Source organism: Thamnophis elegans, chromosome 14 (genome assembly GCF_009769535.1).
Source record: "Thamnophis elegans isolate rThaEle1 chromosome 14, rThaEle1.pri, whole genome shotgun sequence".
Classification (NCBI taxonomy): domain Eukaryota; kingdom Metazoa; phylum Chordata; class Lepidosauria; order Squamata; family Colubridae; genus Thamnophis; species Thamnophis elegans.
The window spans coordinates 7,602,607-7,618,620 of NC_045554.1; the positions used below are offsets into that span (position 1 = coordinate 7,602,607).

Below are 16,014 nucleotides of genomic sequence, written 5' to 3' on the forward strand. Positions count from 1 at the left end.
AGTTTTCGGGTGCCGAACCAGTAGTAATGGCAGCAGGAACCCACCCCTGTGTGTACCTTACGATTCGTGATAAATGTATCTTGTCTTTTTATGTACCCTGAGAGCATCTGCACCAAAGACAAATTCCGTGTGTGTCCAATCACACTTGGCCAACAAAGAATTCTATTCTATTCTTACAAATGGGTACAACAAGGTAAACCAGTTACGGCTAACCTTTGCCCCATCGTGTGCCAAAAGCGGGGGGAGCGCAGAGGGGTCATGCGCGAGTGTGCCCACACCCATAATCTATGTGTGCTAACCCACCCACCCGCGCACATGCGCACGCTACCCCTGCCTCCCCGTCACTTCCGAGTTGCCCGTAGCTCCAGAGGCGAAAAATAGCCCTATGGGAAACTGGAAGTCACTTCCAAGTAGCCCCATGGGCCATTTTCCGCACTCAGGAGGCTTCAGGCGGCTCCCTGAAGCCTCCAGAGGGAGGTAAACGGCCCAACGCATGAACCGGAAGCCCGTTCCCAAACTTCCAGTTTGCGCATTGGGTTGTTCTTTCCCTCCGGAGGCTTCAGGGAAGCTCCGGAGGCGAAAACAGCCGAAAAAGAAGGCCAAAGTCAGCCGGCCAGTACGTGGATGCACGCTGGACCTGACAAGGCAACGCCTCACGTGTCCTAACAAATGGCTCTGCGTGCCACCTGTGGCACGCGTTGCCATACGTTCGCCATCACGGAGGTAGACCTTCAGCCAACCCCTTCTCCCAACTTCTATTTAGAAACTGAAAACAAATTCCTCATTTCGGATGTGCTTAGAAGAACTCTATTTTTTTCCATTTTTAAATGAATATCGTTTTGCAGATTCTGCTGCTGTAATTGTGGCCTAGCAGAGATGCTTCCAACCTGCTTATTCCTATCTAGGAATTTCAAACCTAGATGTAGAAATATGCGTCGTTTGCAAACTTGCGACCAGAAGTGAGGCCTCAATTCTGTGGTTGTTAAAGTGAGTGATGCCCAATTTTAATCTTTTTTTTTTTTCTCGGTTGTTAGCGAATCCCTTGCGGTTTTAAGTGAATCGCAGTCATTAAGCAAATCTGTCTTCCCCTATTGACTGTGCTTGTTAGAAGCCAGCTGGGAAGTTCGGAAATGGGGATCCCATGACTCCCCGGATACGGGAAACTGTTGTAATATGTGCCAGAGGGCAAGCACCCAAATACTGATCATGCGGATGTGTTGAACGATGTGATGGTTATACCCTGTTTCCTCCCGAAATAAGCCCTCCTCAGATAATAAACCCAATTGGGCTTTTGAGCGCATGCAGTAAGCCCTCCCCTGAAATATTGCAACACAGCAGCAGCCATGAGGTGACCACGCTCGCCACCATCACCACTGAGCCACGGTGCGGCAGTGGTTAAAATGCAGCACTGCAGGCTACTTCAGCTGACGGCAATTCAGCAGTTCGACTGTTCAAATCCCACCAGGCTCAAGGTTGACTCAGCCTTCCATCCTTTCGAGGTGGGTAAAATGAGGACCTAGGACTGTGGGGCAATATGCTGACTCTGTAAACCGCCTTAGAGAGGGCTGAAAGCCCTATGAAGCGGTATATAAGTCTAACTATTGATATTGCTCCTGCACTTATTATTTTTTAAGACCTCCCCGAAAATAAGACCAAGCACTTATTTCGGGGGAGGATGGTCAAAAGAAAATAAGACCCTGTCTTATTTTCAGGGAAACACAGTAAGTGCAAGGACTGGTCATCCTTTTTTTCAGAGACTTTTTAACTTTAAACGGTTGCCCAACAAATGGTTGTTAAGTTGGGGAGTGTTAGTATGAAAGTTTGATTTGGATCAACTTACAGACTTATGGAATACCGTAGTAGAAATTCGCCAAAGAATAGAACGAGGAGGCAGCAGACAAAGTCTGCTATAAGCAGACGGTATATATCTTGACCAATGAAGGTTTCCCAGCACTAATGGGGAGAAACAGAGATTTTAAAAAAAATAGTCATGTATTCATAAAACACGTGAAAGCCAGTTCCAAGCCTGTGAACATCAACTCACAGAATTCTCAGCAGTGGTTGTGCTGGCTGGGAAATTCTGGGTAAAAACATTTATGTGCCTGGAAAATATCTGAGAAGGCCGAGTTGTGCCCACAAATCTTGTTTAATGTGAAGAACGCAACTATCTTTCAGTAACCATAGTTTATGGCTTAATGTATTGTACAAAACCGATCTTTAGAAGGCCAGATCCTGAAGAGGAAACTCAAAGACTTTTGGCCACCTAATGAGAAGGAAAGACTCACTGGAGAAGAGCCTCATGCTGGGAACGATGGAGGGCAAAAGAAGAAGAAGGGGATGACAGAGAGGAGGTGGCTGGATGGAGTCACTGAAGCAATCGGCGTGAGGTTGGTAAAGGACAGGAAGGCCTGGAGGAATGTTGTCCATGGGTCACAATGGGTCGGACACAACTTCCATCTGCCAGCCAATGTCGGCTGGCGACTCCCCGGGGGAGAGCCTTCTCTGTTGCAGCTCCGGCCCTCTGGAACGAGCTCCCTGCTGAGATCCGGATCCTTACTACCCTCCCGGCCTTCCGCAAAGCCACCAAGTCCTGGCTGTTCCAGCAGGCTGGGGGAGCTGAGAAGCATCTACTCCATAGTAATTGTGAATGTTGGTTTTGTTTTTAATATGTTGTCTTTGTCTTGTTCCCCCCTTTCCCTTGTCTTTTGTGAGCCGCCCGGAGTCCTCCGGGAGTGGGCGGCATACAAGACAAATAAATAATAAAAATAATAATAATAACTTTGCAACTAACAATTGTAAAAAAAAAAAAACAGCCAATGGCAGGCTGATCAATGGACCCTAGGTATCTAAACCATGGCTTAGCAACAATCTCTGGATTCAGAGATGAGCTTGAGTGACAGAAGGCCTCGCATCGCTTACAAGGAATTTTTGCACCAGTATCAAAACATGTTTTTTTTTGGGGGGGGGGGAAACAACCTACCTCCACTTTGGATAGAGCTACCTCGTTGAGCCAGTAGTAGCAGAGGATTCCAATGATCGATATTTTCAGGAGGACATTCCTACAAAGAGGAAGCAACAGCTCTCAGGGTTCAGAAGCGTGGGATGCCCACAATTGCCTCCTCGAAGTCTGTCCTGAACGGTTTGGAGTTGGGGATTTGAAAGCAATCGTCTGTTCATGGAAAAAGAACTGCTTCCTTCCCTCTCCCCTGTTACAGTGGCCTAGGGGAGTGCATTAGGATGTAGAACATCCAGGTTCCAGTCCCCTATCAGCCACAGAAACTCCCGGAAGGGGGACAGGACTTTGAGCCAGCTCTCTCTCAGGCCAACTCACACCCAAAGAGATGGATGGATGGATGGAAAAACTGGAGGAAGGGATAGGCTAAGCGACGGTCAGAGGTGAAGGATTGCCTGTACAGTCAATAACAGTTAAATGGCTTGATAGGGTGCGGTTTTCTTCAAAGGAGGATAAAAAGGGACCCCAATGTACCTGATAATAGCAGTGTAGATCTGGTGCCTGGGATAGGTGAACTTTTCAACTAAGCTGGAGAAGGAGTACAGGAACGGCACCACGTGGTTAAGGAGGCTCACCACAATGGGCAAGATCAGCATGGTAGCTTCATTCTGCAGCTTTGTATTTTCCTCACTCAGAAATAACTTGAAAGAGAGCGAAAAGAGAGAGAGAGAGAAGAGAAGAGAACCTTTTGTTAAGAGCTCAAAGTAATTTGCTTGAGTGTCAGACCTGGAAGCCATCTTCTACACTGGGCCTTCAGGCCTACCATAATTTCTACTGTGGGAAAATGGAAGTGGGGATTATATGGAGTATGGGAGAGACAGAGTCAAAATAACATTCCGTTCTCAGAGAGTCAAGGACGTCTTGCCGTGCAGCTGCAATGAGGCAACTGGGAGGCATCTCCACTTTTGGATGGTGCCTGATTGGACCATGTGATGGGCATGTTGTCAGACCCAGAAGCCATCTTTTACACTGGGCCTTCAGGCCTGTCACATTTTCTACTGTGGGAAAATGGGAGGGGGGGATTCTATGGATCATGGAAGATTATAGTCAAAATAACATTCCTTTCTCAGAGAGTCAAGGACATCCTGCCCTGCACCAACCAGCCACTTTGGGAGGGACCTCAAGACTTATTTTACAGTTCCCGACTTTTAAGAAGGTTGGTGATTGTGGTATCTCAGTCCATCCACCTCTCTTGAATTTGGAAAGCGGTTCTCAGCTCAATACTTGGAATCAGGGCAAAAAGCAACTAGAAAATGAAGGAGGGACAGGTTGAAAGCACCAGCGACCCCTGCGACTGGAAGCAAGGGCAGGATGGGTTCCCCTATCTAGACTTCATTTCAATTTTAATTTCATAAATGTAAATAGGGTTGCATCTAATTAACTGCCCTGTTTCCTGAAAATAGGACCTCCCTGGATAATAAGCCCAATCGGGCTTTTGAGCGCATGCGCTAAAATAAACCCTGCCCTGAAAATAAGCCGTACCCGAAAATATGGCAACACAGCAGCAGCCATGAGGTAACCACGCTCGCCGCCTCCTGCACCTCAAAACTAATAAGACCTCCCCAAAAATAAGGCCAAGCGCTTATTTCAGGGGTCAAAAGAGAATAAGACCCTGTCTTGTTTTCACGGAAACATGGGTAATTACATCCCTGTGATGACTCTTCCGGGATTTTCAATGTTGCCCCGTCCTTCAATGCAGCTTCATTAAAAATGACAAGCTGTAGCAATGTTTGGAGAGACTTTATGGACTACACCCAGGTTGGGTGGAGAAGAAATATATCCTCCTATTATCAATCTTAGTCCCTCCATCAACACACTGTCAAGAATATACAGTCATGTCTAAAACCCATTCCCAGAAACAGTATGCATTCATTTATTCACGCTTTAGTAAAGGTATGGGGGGAAAAGCCAAAGAAACGGGGGGGGGGGGGGGGAGCCAAAGAATTGCAGCTGACCTCTAAATTGACGAGGGAAAAGAAGTAAATGCCAGCGCAGGAAGCCACCGCGAAGCCCAACGCGAGGAACCACATGGCCAGATGAATCAAGAGGCGCTGAATCCTTTGTTGTGGGGTCAGCTTCAGAGATTCAATGTGCATTTCAGAAAGAGTCTCCTAGGACGAAAAAAAGAGAGGGTAGAGAAGTTAGAAGCAGGAAGCAGGAATTCAGCTCTGGCTCCGCATTCGATCGCTGCCCTAAGAGCCCTGGTGACACAGTACTGCAGACTAACTCTGCCCACCGCCTGGAGTTCGATCCTCACGGGGTTCAAGGTTGACTCAGCACTTTTTTTTTTGCAGATTTTTTAAATTATTTTTTCCCTTCTACAACACCTTACCGTCATTACATCAACATTGTTATGTCATCATACCTGTACATGTATATAATATTTCATTTCTATATTTACACACCTTTATACACAGTTCTATATATATTTATATATAGTTTTTTTGGCTTAATTAATGTTATTCTTGTTTTGCAGTCATTTGTACCAATTGTTCCAAATTTCATAATATCCCGACTCTTCTTTACCTTTTAATTTTAGTGTTAATTTGTCCATCTCTGCACAATCCAAAGGTGTTTTTATCACTAATTCGTCCGAGGGGGGTATTATTTTGTTTCCAGCATTGGGCAAAGCCCTTCCATCCTTCCGAGGTTGGTAAAACGAGGACCCGGATTGTTGGGGGGGGCATTATGCTTACTCTGTAAACCGCTTAGAAAGTGCTCTAAAGTGCTGTGAAGTGGTATCTAAGTCTAAAGTGCTATGGCGATTGCTACTGTGAAGTTTCAAAAATTCCACATTGGGAATTAATACAGGAGATATTTGTAGCTCAGGACTGAAATGAGGGGTTCCTTGGTGGTCTCTGAGCTTGGTGGTTTTCTTGCAGGCATTTCTTGCCTAACATTGTCAGTGCTAGAAGGGAGTAAGGTTTGTGGAAGAAAGGAGGGGGAGGACTATGCAATCAGAGGTGTTCTGAGTTGGTTGTTTTCTTGCAGACATTTCATTACCCAAAGTGGTTAACATCATCAGAATCTGGGTAATGAAATATCTGCGAGAAAACAACGAAGCTCAGAGGATTTAATTAGCACAATTGAAGGGATTAGTAAAAGGGGGGATTGTGTATGAATATCATTTTATGTATCAAATATTTCTCCTTTCTACTTCTCAAAAGAAGACGATCAAAGGACGGGACCCAAGGAATGGTGAGAAAGCCATGGACCACAGAATGAAATTAGTTCTGCTCTGTCAACTCTCCTGAGGAAAAAAAATGACCTCTCGATGGATTAATCATTTCAATGCGACTGTTGTCATCTTTACCTTGATCTGCGTGCGGATGTTTTTCTGATTCATCTGCACAGCTTTCTCATCCATCACATTGAAGTCCCAGATGCAAAGCAGCTTGGCAGCGTTTCCCGCGTGCATCTGAGGCATAACGATGTGGTTACGGAAGGATTTTGCCATGCTGTAGTGACCAAGGCATAGGGAGAATGGGATGGAGAAAGAGAAGAGGTGGCATGCATCTTTAGATAACGTTTTGCACATCCACATGGGGGAAAAATTGCATAAATGTCATTTGGAATGCTATTATTTCAATCTGGTTTATAATTTGGTCTTCAAACTTCTGGCCAGGTGGCAGCAGACAGTCCCTGTAAAGACCCCAAAATTTATATATACATACCATGATACCTTGGTCCTCACTGCTTTGAAACTCATCAAATTTGGTACTCAATCCATTTTGATGCTAACATTCTGTCCCAGTACTCATACTTTGTTTAGTACTCAATGCACAAAACTAGAACTTGTCGGTGTCAATTGTCTTGTGACTCATAAGGTAAAGGCAAAGGTTCCCCTCGCACATGTGTGCTAGTCGTTCCCCACTTTAGGGTATGGTGCTCATCTCCGTTTCAAAGCCGAAGAGCCAGCGCTGTCCGAAGACGTCTCCGTGGTCATGTGGCCAGCACAACTCAATGCTGAAGGCGCACGGAGCGCTGTTACCTTCCCACCAAAGGTGGTCCCTATTTTTCTACTTGCATTTTTTACGTGATTTCGAACTGCTAGGTTGGCAGAAGCTGGGACAAGTTAACGGGAGCGCACTCTGTTATGCAGTGCTAGGGATTCGAACCATCGAACTGACGACCTTTCTGACTAACAAGCTCAACGTCTTAGCCACTGAGCCACTGCGTCCTGCTTGTGACTCACTACATTATTCCTTGTGGGAGAAATTTATTTGGTACTCATCATGCCTCCCGGAACGGTTTAACGATGAGTGCCACTGTTCATCCTTTTTTCAATTTGATGGAATTTGGAAGAATTGGCAAAAGCCCTGATAAATTACGTGACCCGTCAAAACCGCGTTCCACAAAAGCCCGGTCGACGAAATTGCGTATGTGACGTCATCACAACGCGACGAAAAAGATCAAAAAATTGAAATAAAAATTAAATTACAGCAAGCCGATTCACATAAAGGTAAGGGTTAGGTTAAGGGTTAGGGTTAGGGTTAGGGTTAGGTTAAGGGTTAGGGTTAGGTTTACAGCGTTAGCGTTACGTTTAGCGTTAGGTTAAGGGTTAGCGTTAGGTTTTTCGTTAGGTTAAGGGTTAGGTTTAAGGTTAGGTTAAGGGTTAGGTTTAGGGTTAGGTTTAGGGTTAGGTTTGGGGGGGTTAGGGTAAGGTTTTCACTTTATTTTTACATTTTTCGATCTTTTTCGTCGCGCTGTGATAACGTCACATACGCGCTTTCGTCGACCACGATTTTGTCGTCTGCGGTTTTGTGGTGGAACCGATAAATTAATCAGCTAATCTCAAAAGGGTGTGGGTGTGGGGTGGATGGGTGTTACAGGCACACACAGAAGAAAAATGTTCCACTAAGCTGAAAGCATAAATCCTTGAGATTAGCCTTATCCCAGTTTATGTCAATGCACTCTAGTTTTTATATAGATCTTTGCCTGCATTTTACCACTTTGTGGTAAATCAGCATTCTTGTGGCCCATTTTCTCTCTACAAGGCAACTGCTAGGGAGGGGCTGTGTGGCCAGGTCCAATTACAAGCAACATAATAAATGAAACCAGGAAGAGAATTAAAGGAACATTTATTTAAATAAGTCAATTGCTTCGCAGTGATTGAAGTTCATTTGCCCTGGCTGTTCCTTTTGCTTTTCATTCTTTTTTTTAAAAAGCAGCAACCATTTCAGGAGAGTTTATTTAAAATAGTAGAAAGAGATTATTCGAAGATACTAAAGTATTAAAACTCTTGGGTCTGTAACCTTTAAATGAATGAAATACTGCATCATAAAGCTCCCCTTGCACATATGTGCTAGTCGTTCTTGACTTTAGGGGCGGTGCTCATCTCTGCTTCAAAGCCGAAGAACCAGCGCTGTTCGAAGATGTCTCCGTGGTCATGTGGCCGGCATGACTAAATGCCGAAAGTGCACAGAACGCTGTTCCCTTCCCACCAAAGGTGGTTCCTATTTTTTCTACTTGCATTTTTTTACGTGCTTTCAAACTGCTAGGTTGGCAGAAGGTGGGACAAGTAACAGTGGCTCACTCCGTTACGCGGCGCTAGGGATTTGAACCACTGAACTGTTTTCTTAGCCACTGAGCCCCGCATCATAGGTTAATCCTTTTTGAACTAGATACCTCAAATGGCTACTTTACAGAATGCGTCCAAAATCCAAGATTCCTATGGAATTGAATTCGGCAAAATTTGATAAAACGTTTTAGGCCATCAACATTATCATAAAGAGTTTCTATCATAGTACAACATTTCCTAGGCTGATTTGACTTGCTATTTATTTCAAAATGGTAATGTTTCCAAGGCTGATCCATCTCTGAACGTTATCCCCACCTATTCCAATGAAGGTTGTAGGTTAGAAGCTGTGTCATTGTGGAGAGGACTGAGAAGTTTGGTAAAGGAATCTCTCTGAAAGGATGACCCAATTGGGTCATGGGTGATCTAGTAGAGACTATTAAAGACCACTCCCCCCACCCCTATTGTAGTCCCAACACCTTAACCAACGTACCTGTAGATCAAGCTCAGAAAGCAGATGATAAAATAAATCCCAATTGTGAAAATGTAAGCCAGTTGCATGTAATACGGTGAGGCATTCTCAATTTTTGCTATTGTACTGTTGTATAGAAGCCGCTGTAGAGTACTGTGTTGTAAAATAACCCTGGGACAATAAGAGAAAGTAGTATCAGAATTCAAGAGGTCAGCAAAATATTTTTATTGTTAGTATCAGTTGTTTAATACTCTTCCCTCTCCATAGAGGCAGAGAAGGTTTATGGGCTGTTTCACACTGGGTTTATTTTGTAACTTACTTACCTTACTTACTTACTTACTCACTTTACTTACTTACTTACTTTACTTACTTACTTTACTTACTTACTTACTTTATTTACTTACTCACTTTACTTACTTACTTTACTTACTTACTCACTTTACTTACTCACTTTACTTACTTTACTTACTTACTTACTTTACTTACTTTACTTACTTTACTTACTTACTCACTTTACTTACTTACTCACTTTACTTACTTACTCACTTTACTTACTTACTTTACTTACTTACTCACTTTACTTACTTTACTTACTCACTTTACTTACTTACTCACTTTACTTAGTCACTTTACTTACTTTACTTTCACTACTTACTTACTTACTTTACTTACTTACTTTACTTACTTACTTTACTTACTTACTCACTTTACTTACTTACTTACTTTATTTACTTACTCACTTTACTTACTTACTTTACTTACTTACTCACTTTACTTACTTTACTTACTCACTTTACTTACTTACTTTACTTATTTACTTTGCTTACTTACTTTACTTACTTTACTTACTTTACTTACTTACTTACTTTACTTACTTTACTTACTTACTTACTTACTTACTTATTTGGTTTATTTGATGCCCATTTTGCCTTGAGGTAAAAGCAAGCTCTTTTTAGGATGCTTCCCTTTAAACAGGTATTTATTTTAACTGTTTTAACAGGCAATTAAGAGTCACATACCTTACTAAAACATGCAGAGGTTTGCTTGCTGGGTTTAGCATGTTGTATGAATCCAAACACTGAAATGAGGAGGGCTCCTTGCTGCTCTCGGAGAAATGTTTGTTTTTTTAAGCCGTTCCATTACCCAAACAAGGTAATGTCACTGCTAGTGATGACTAGCACTGATGATGTTACCTAGTATGGGCAATGAAACGTCTACAACAGGGGTGTCAAACTCAAGGCCCGCAGGCTGGATCTGCCCCATGGGGTGCTTAGATCTGGCCCACAGGGCCACCCCAAAAACAGAGAAGGATCAGCCCGTGGTGCCTCTGCCAGCGAAACAGGAGCGCGGGAGGGCTGCGTGCAGCTCTGTTTTAGCTGGCAGAGGGTTGCAGGAGGCCGTCGCAACCAAAAACGGAGCTCGAAAGCCCCGTTTTTGCTAGCAGATCACTCTGGCCACTACAGGCGCCCCCGACATGAGTGAAGTTGAGCTGGGCACGCCCACCCCAGCCACGCCCACCCCAGCCTCCTGAGGACAAACACAACTCTGATGCAGCCCTCAATGAAATCAAGTTTGACACTCCTGATCTACAAGAAAACAACCAAGCTCATAGAGCATCAAGTCAACCCTGAGCTACAAATGTTTTCCTTTATTGCTAAGCACTGAAGTCTGTAAAAAGCCACGATTGATGGCTTAGCAGGTGAAGTGAACCCAGCCACCCTTCGCTGAATCAACAAACCACAATTAAATTCATCTGGCTGGTACAGTGGAAAGAAAGAACAGCTCTGTCTTCATTTTTGTTTTCATTTTATAAACCTACGTACAGCTCCGGTCAAAAATTCCAGACTGGTGAAGGAAAGGTGATTCGGTTGGGCCCCAATGAGTTGAGGAATTGCGAGAAAACTGAAGTTGACCAGGAAGGAGAAAACGTTGAACATGAGGAGCCACGTCAGGAACACAAAGTAGGAATGGATGCTGGTCCCGAATTGGCTGCCAATGTCTTTGAGTGCCTTCTGCCAAAACTGGAAGAGCTGAAGGCAGTCGACCAAACCGTTCTTTAGCTGCCGGAAGAACTGGGAGAAGAAAGCCAAAATCACAACCAAACAGGAGACTTGGCTAAATACATTCGTCTTCCTCCTCTCAACAAGTGGTCCTTCTTCCACAACATCCCGCCTTACCAAAGCTGTGCTGTAGAAGCATTGGGCGCAACAGTTAAGTTGAGCCCCCTGGTTGTACGTCTTCTTTTTTCTTTCTGTTAGAACACGGTTCCTGTCAGATATCAAACAGCAACAATAACATAAGGCAGATGGATGGAAGCAAGCTCTTTTAAAACTCATTCTATCTGTTTCAGCTAATTCTAAATTAGCATGGGTAAACTAGTACAGTGGCATAACTAAAAAGTATAAAACTCCAGGAGTTGTTTTGAAGCAGCTTTTTCCCTATTTCATTCTCCTCAGTGGTGAGATTCAGCCGGTTCACACCTATCCAGGAGAACCGGTTGTTAACTTTCTAAGCAGTTCGGAGAACTGGGATTTGGAAGAAATCTTTTGTTTTTTCCCACTCTACAGGGCTAATCCTGTAAGGAAGGCAGGGAGGAAACATTCTGGTGTTGTTTCTAGCCTCATCTTTATTGCCCTGCTTACAGAAACTGCCTCTCCGGTTAACCCTTATTACATTGAAACAGCTAAGGCGAAGCGCCCATCGAAGTGAGTTAAATTGTTTGAATCCCACCACTAATTTTCCTCCTTTCAAGTAAGACTGACTTCCATTAGCAAAATGAAACCATGCGCACAACGTGCTTGCTTAAACATTTAAAACTCTTTGTCATCTAACTACAGAATATTTAGGTATTTTGTACCTATAACCACCTATAGAGCAGTTGACGAAACAAAGACAAAACAGTTCTACATAAATCCAGAGAGAAAATTAAAGTGAGAGCCAAAAACAGTATAAAAAAGATTTTCCAGCATTTCAATTAAACGATCTTTTTCTATGTCTAATAGAAATGTCTATATGCAAATACTTGCTAGATATGTATAACGTCTGAATGCAAGTACACAGATGTTTATATACATTTTTCCTAGATGCAGAGAAGAAGAGAAAAAGAAGGAGGTGAAACATTTACATTTGAAAGGGTGCATTTTTAATCCTTGTACATTAACTTAAGTACCCTCAGGATACAAATATGTGCCTGCTACCTAATCTCACGTTTTTCTTTCATGGATTTGGGAATCTTCTGGATTGCTTTGATTCTTTGATGCGTGGACATGCTTGACATATCGCTGATTAATTTTTCTTCTGCAAAAATAAAGATGGCAATAAAGTCAGGAGAGCATGCATCCCATAAAACTGTCATTATTCCCTGATTTCAGGTAAGTTGCTTTGAGTGAGCCAATCCCGTAGGTAAGAGGCAATGCAACCTCACCAAAGCAAATAATGAGGTGGCAGGCTGAACCAAGGTAGGCCTCAAGCCTGAACCAAACTAAGGTTTCATGATATTAAGCTTTAACTGTTCATATATAGAAATTGCAAAGTCTGCTTTTAAAACATGGGTTGACACGGGTTAGAAGGAAGTCTGCACCTCTATCTGCTGGCTTGACTGTAAATATGTATGTTGAAAGGTTTTGCTGCTTACTTTAATCATACTGACCAATGGTGGATTGAAGCTTATGAATTGTACACGCAGGTTGACCTGAGGGCTCCAGACAGGGGTGGGTTTCAACCGGTTCGTGGCGGTCCCTGCGAACCGGTTGGTCGCCGAACCCGGAAGTAAGTAACTTTTGGGAACGGCGAAGGGTGCGCCGCCCGCCGCCCGGTCCTTACCCGGTTTTGACAAGTTCTGCGCTTCCACGCATGCGCAGGACGCATACAGCGCCTGCACGATCGTCCAGGAGCAGCTGGAGCATCGCACAGACGCTAGTACGCACGTGTGCACCGCGCGCGTGCATGAGGACGCCGCCGACCCCGTTCCAACCGAACCGGTTGGAACGGGGCGAGAAACCCACCCCTGGCTCCAGAGGATGTGAGGATGTTGAATGACAGATTTATTGCACAGTCAATAAATACGGAAAACATTGCAGAAACTAGAGGGCGCTTTAGGGGAAAATACTGCAGAATTGTTGGAAGTAGCTAGGAAAGTGTTCATTAATAGGGACAGGGCAGAGAAAAAGGGAAAGGATGCCCGCATATGCATGAGAAGACTGAGCTATTGGCTGTGGCATTGCACAGGAACAAAAGCAGGCATTGGTAGATATGTAGATTTGTAGATGGCTTTGACAAGGGCTCCAGTTTTAGCTTTACCAAATTCAAATAAGCCATTTAATTTGTATGTGGGTACAAAAAAGAACATAGCTTTGGGAGTGTTGACCCAACAACTTGGAAAGTGGCAACAACCGGTAGCCTACAACAATAAGAATCTTTTGTATCCCTATAGTCAATGATTATAACAACAATAATCGGGGTTCCTGATGAGATTTTAAAATTTGTGATGAATACCGAAGAGAGCAGAATTAAAACAAATAAATAAATAACTCACCTTCTTTCCTCTTTGCTTCTATATATTCTGGGTCTAAACGAAGCGAGCTGGTCCTTGCAAAAGTTTCATAATTGTGTCGCCTGCCACGCCTCTGGATAATATTTACTATAGAAAAGAATTCACCATAGCAAGTTTCAATGAATTTGCAATTAACTGCACAATAATACATGCATAAAAAACTGCTGGTGACCTTCTACCGCTGCACCATAGAGCAGTGTTTCTCAACTTTGGCAACTTGAAGATGTCTGGACTTCAACTCCCAGAATTCCCCAGCCAGCATTCGCTGGTTGCCCACTCCCCTCTTTGGAAGAGCTTTATAGTTCCCGCTGCGTTGAAAAGGTTCAAAACGTTCTTTTTTTTTTGCAATTTTTTTTTATTTTTAAACATAAAAAAACAACATAAAAAAATTCTCATCCATTACATACAGCATGTCGTTTGGTTAATTTTATAGTGTAAAAATATTCAGAATGGGATAAGTGATTATATAAAGGTATATCGTTATTAAACAGACAATCAAGAATGTAAGGGGATTAGGTTTATTGAAAAGAAAGAAATATTAATCGTAATTGAATATATGTTGTACAATGAAAGTGAGGTATTTAGTTACGTTAGATGGAAAATCTGTGATTGTGTATGTAATTGAGAATATGGATGCAAAAACACTTGTAACCAAACGAGAAAGTTCAAAACGTTCTTAAGGATCCATCTCATCCTGGGCTCCCTTTTTTTTTGAACTATTACCATCTGGCAGACGGTACAGGACAATAAAACAAGGGCAAATAGGCTGAATAAGGGCTTCTATTCTTGTCTACCAGTAACTATATTGAAGTCTACTGTACAGTGCACTATTAATGCAATATCAGGGGTTTTCAATTCCATTGTATAGAATGGGAAGGAGGTGTGTTTGTGTTTTATTTTTATAGTTATAATATACACTGAAGATGGCATTGAATTTCGTTGTACGAGGTGCAATGACAACAGTAAACTAAACTGAAAAAAAAGAAAGCAGAAATGCATGCCTTTCTGGCCTAGAATTGCCGAGTCAGTTCTGTACATGTCGTTCTAGAGGGCCTTCTCTGTTGCAGCTCCGGCCCTCTGGAACGACCTCCCCGTTGAGATCCGGACCCTTACTACCCTCCCAGCCTTCCGTAAAGCTACTAAGTCCTGGCTGCTCCGGCAGGCCTAGGGCTGTTGAAGTATCCAGCCCCATTTTAATTGTGTATGTTGTTGTATTTTAAATTGTTGTTTTGTCTTATTTATCCCCCCCCCCCAGCTTTTTATTGTAAGCCGCCCGGAGTCCTCCGGGAGTGGGCGGCCTACAAATCCAATAAACTATAACTAAACTAAACTACATGACAGCCGGTACATGAATTGCCTTAAATCTTACCTTTCTCTGATGCATCTGAATAACTGTCTGCATCCTGAATATTGAAAGCATGGGTGGTGGTAGGTAATATCCCTTCAGATTCTGGTTCATATTCAAAGGAAGGATTAACTGATGAAGGCAAAAAAGACAAATATGGAATGAACTATTTACTCCTCTTGTATCGCATATAAACTGGAAGCATATATCTTCTTGACCTGCGTTTCTTATTCCGTGATTGACTGACTAAGCTACAATGGGCTAGGCTAAATCATAAGCTATAGTTTGCAAGCCACAATGGCTGCAAGTTCAATACCCAAAAAATGACACAGCTGGTAAAGGTCAAGGTAAAAAGGTTCCCCTTGCACATATGTGCTAGTCGTTCCTGACTCTAGGGGGCGGTGCTCATCTCCGTTTCTAAGCCAAAGAGCCAGCGCTGTCCGAAGACGTCTCCGTGGTCACGTCAGCATGACTAAACGCCGAAGGCGCATGGAACGCTGTTCCCTTCCCACCAAAGGTGGTTCCTATTTTTCTACTTGCATTTTTACGGGCTTTTGAATCGCGAGGTTGGCAGAAGCTGGGACAAGTAACGGGAGCTCACTCTGTTACGTGGCTCTAGGGATTCGAACCGCCGAACTGCTGACCTTTCTGAATGACAAGCTCAGCATCTTAACCACTGAGCCACCGCGTCCCTCAAGCATACTTAGCAGCAAATCAAATAATTGCGCCCAACATTAAAGAAATTTTAAAAATTGCATGTTCTCAGGCATTTTGGCATGAGGACTATTTCAAAGCTGGCTAGAGAAGACTGACCAAGTCAGCTTTTGCAGCTGTTTCAATGCCATCGTACATTCAAACCAGGGATGGGTTCCTGCCAGTTCTAACCTCTTATATAGAAGAGGTTCCACAAATCTACAGTGCCATTTAGAATCAGTTCAAGCTACCTCCCCCACCCCCATCCACACGTTATCAAGATGAAGAGCGAGAGGAGGAATTCTGGGAGTTGAAGTCCACAAGTCATAAAACTGTCAAGTTTGAACACCCCTGGGTTTGTTTTTTAAGGGTTAGGGGTGCAAGGGTCTTGTAACTTGACAGCTTTAAGACTTGCGGGCTT

General features: G+C 43.3%; 1 protein-coding gene across 1 annotated transcript in view; it reads right to left on the reverse strand.

Annotated features, from left to right (window-relative positions):
• Nucleotides 1–15,016, reverse strand: part of TMC5 (transmembrane channel like 5) — a 29,952-nt gene extending 14,936 nt beyond the window's left edge. The window contains 12 exon segments of the mRNA XM_032230457.1: nucleotides 1,856–1,953; nucleotides 2,981–3,059; nucleotides 3,488–3,654; nucleotides 4,969–5,124; nucleotides 6,327–6,471; nucleotides 9,025–9,136; nucleotides 9,139–9,174; nucleotides 10,823–11,075; nucleotides 11,181–11,271; nucleotides 12,201–12,300; nucleotides 13,538–13,642; nucleotides 14,925–15,016. Coding sequence (XP_032086348.1) covers nucleotides 1,856–1,953; nucleotides 2,981–3,059; nucleotides 3,488–3,654; nucleotides 4,969–5,124; nucleotides 6,327–6,471; nucleotides 9,025–9,136; nucleotides 9,139–9,174; nucleotides 10,823–11,075; nucleotides 11,181–11,271; nucleotides 12,201–12,280 — 1,217 coding nt within the window. The 5' untranslated portion in view covers nucleotides 12,281–12,300; nucleotides 13,538–13,642; nucleotides 14,925–15,016.
• Between the last annotated feature and the right edge of the window lie 998 nt (nucleotides 15,017–16,014).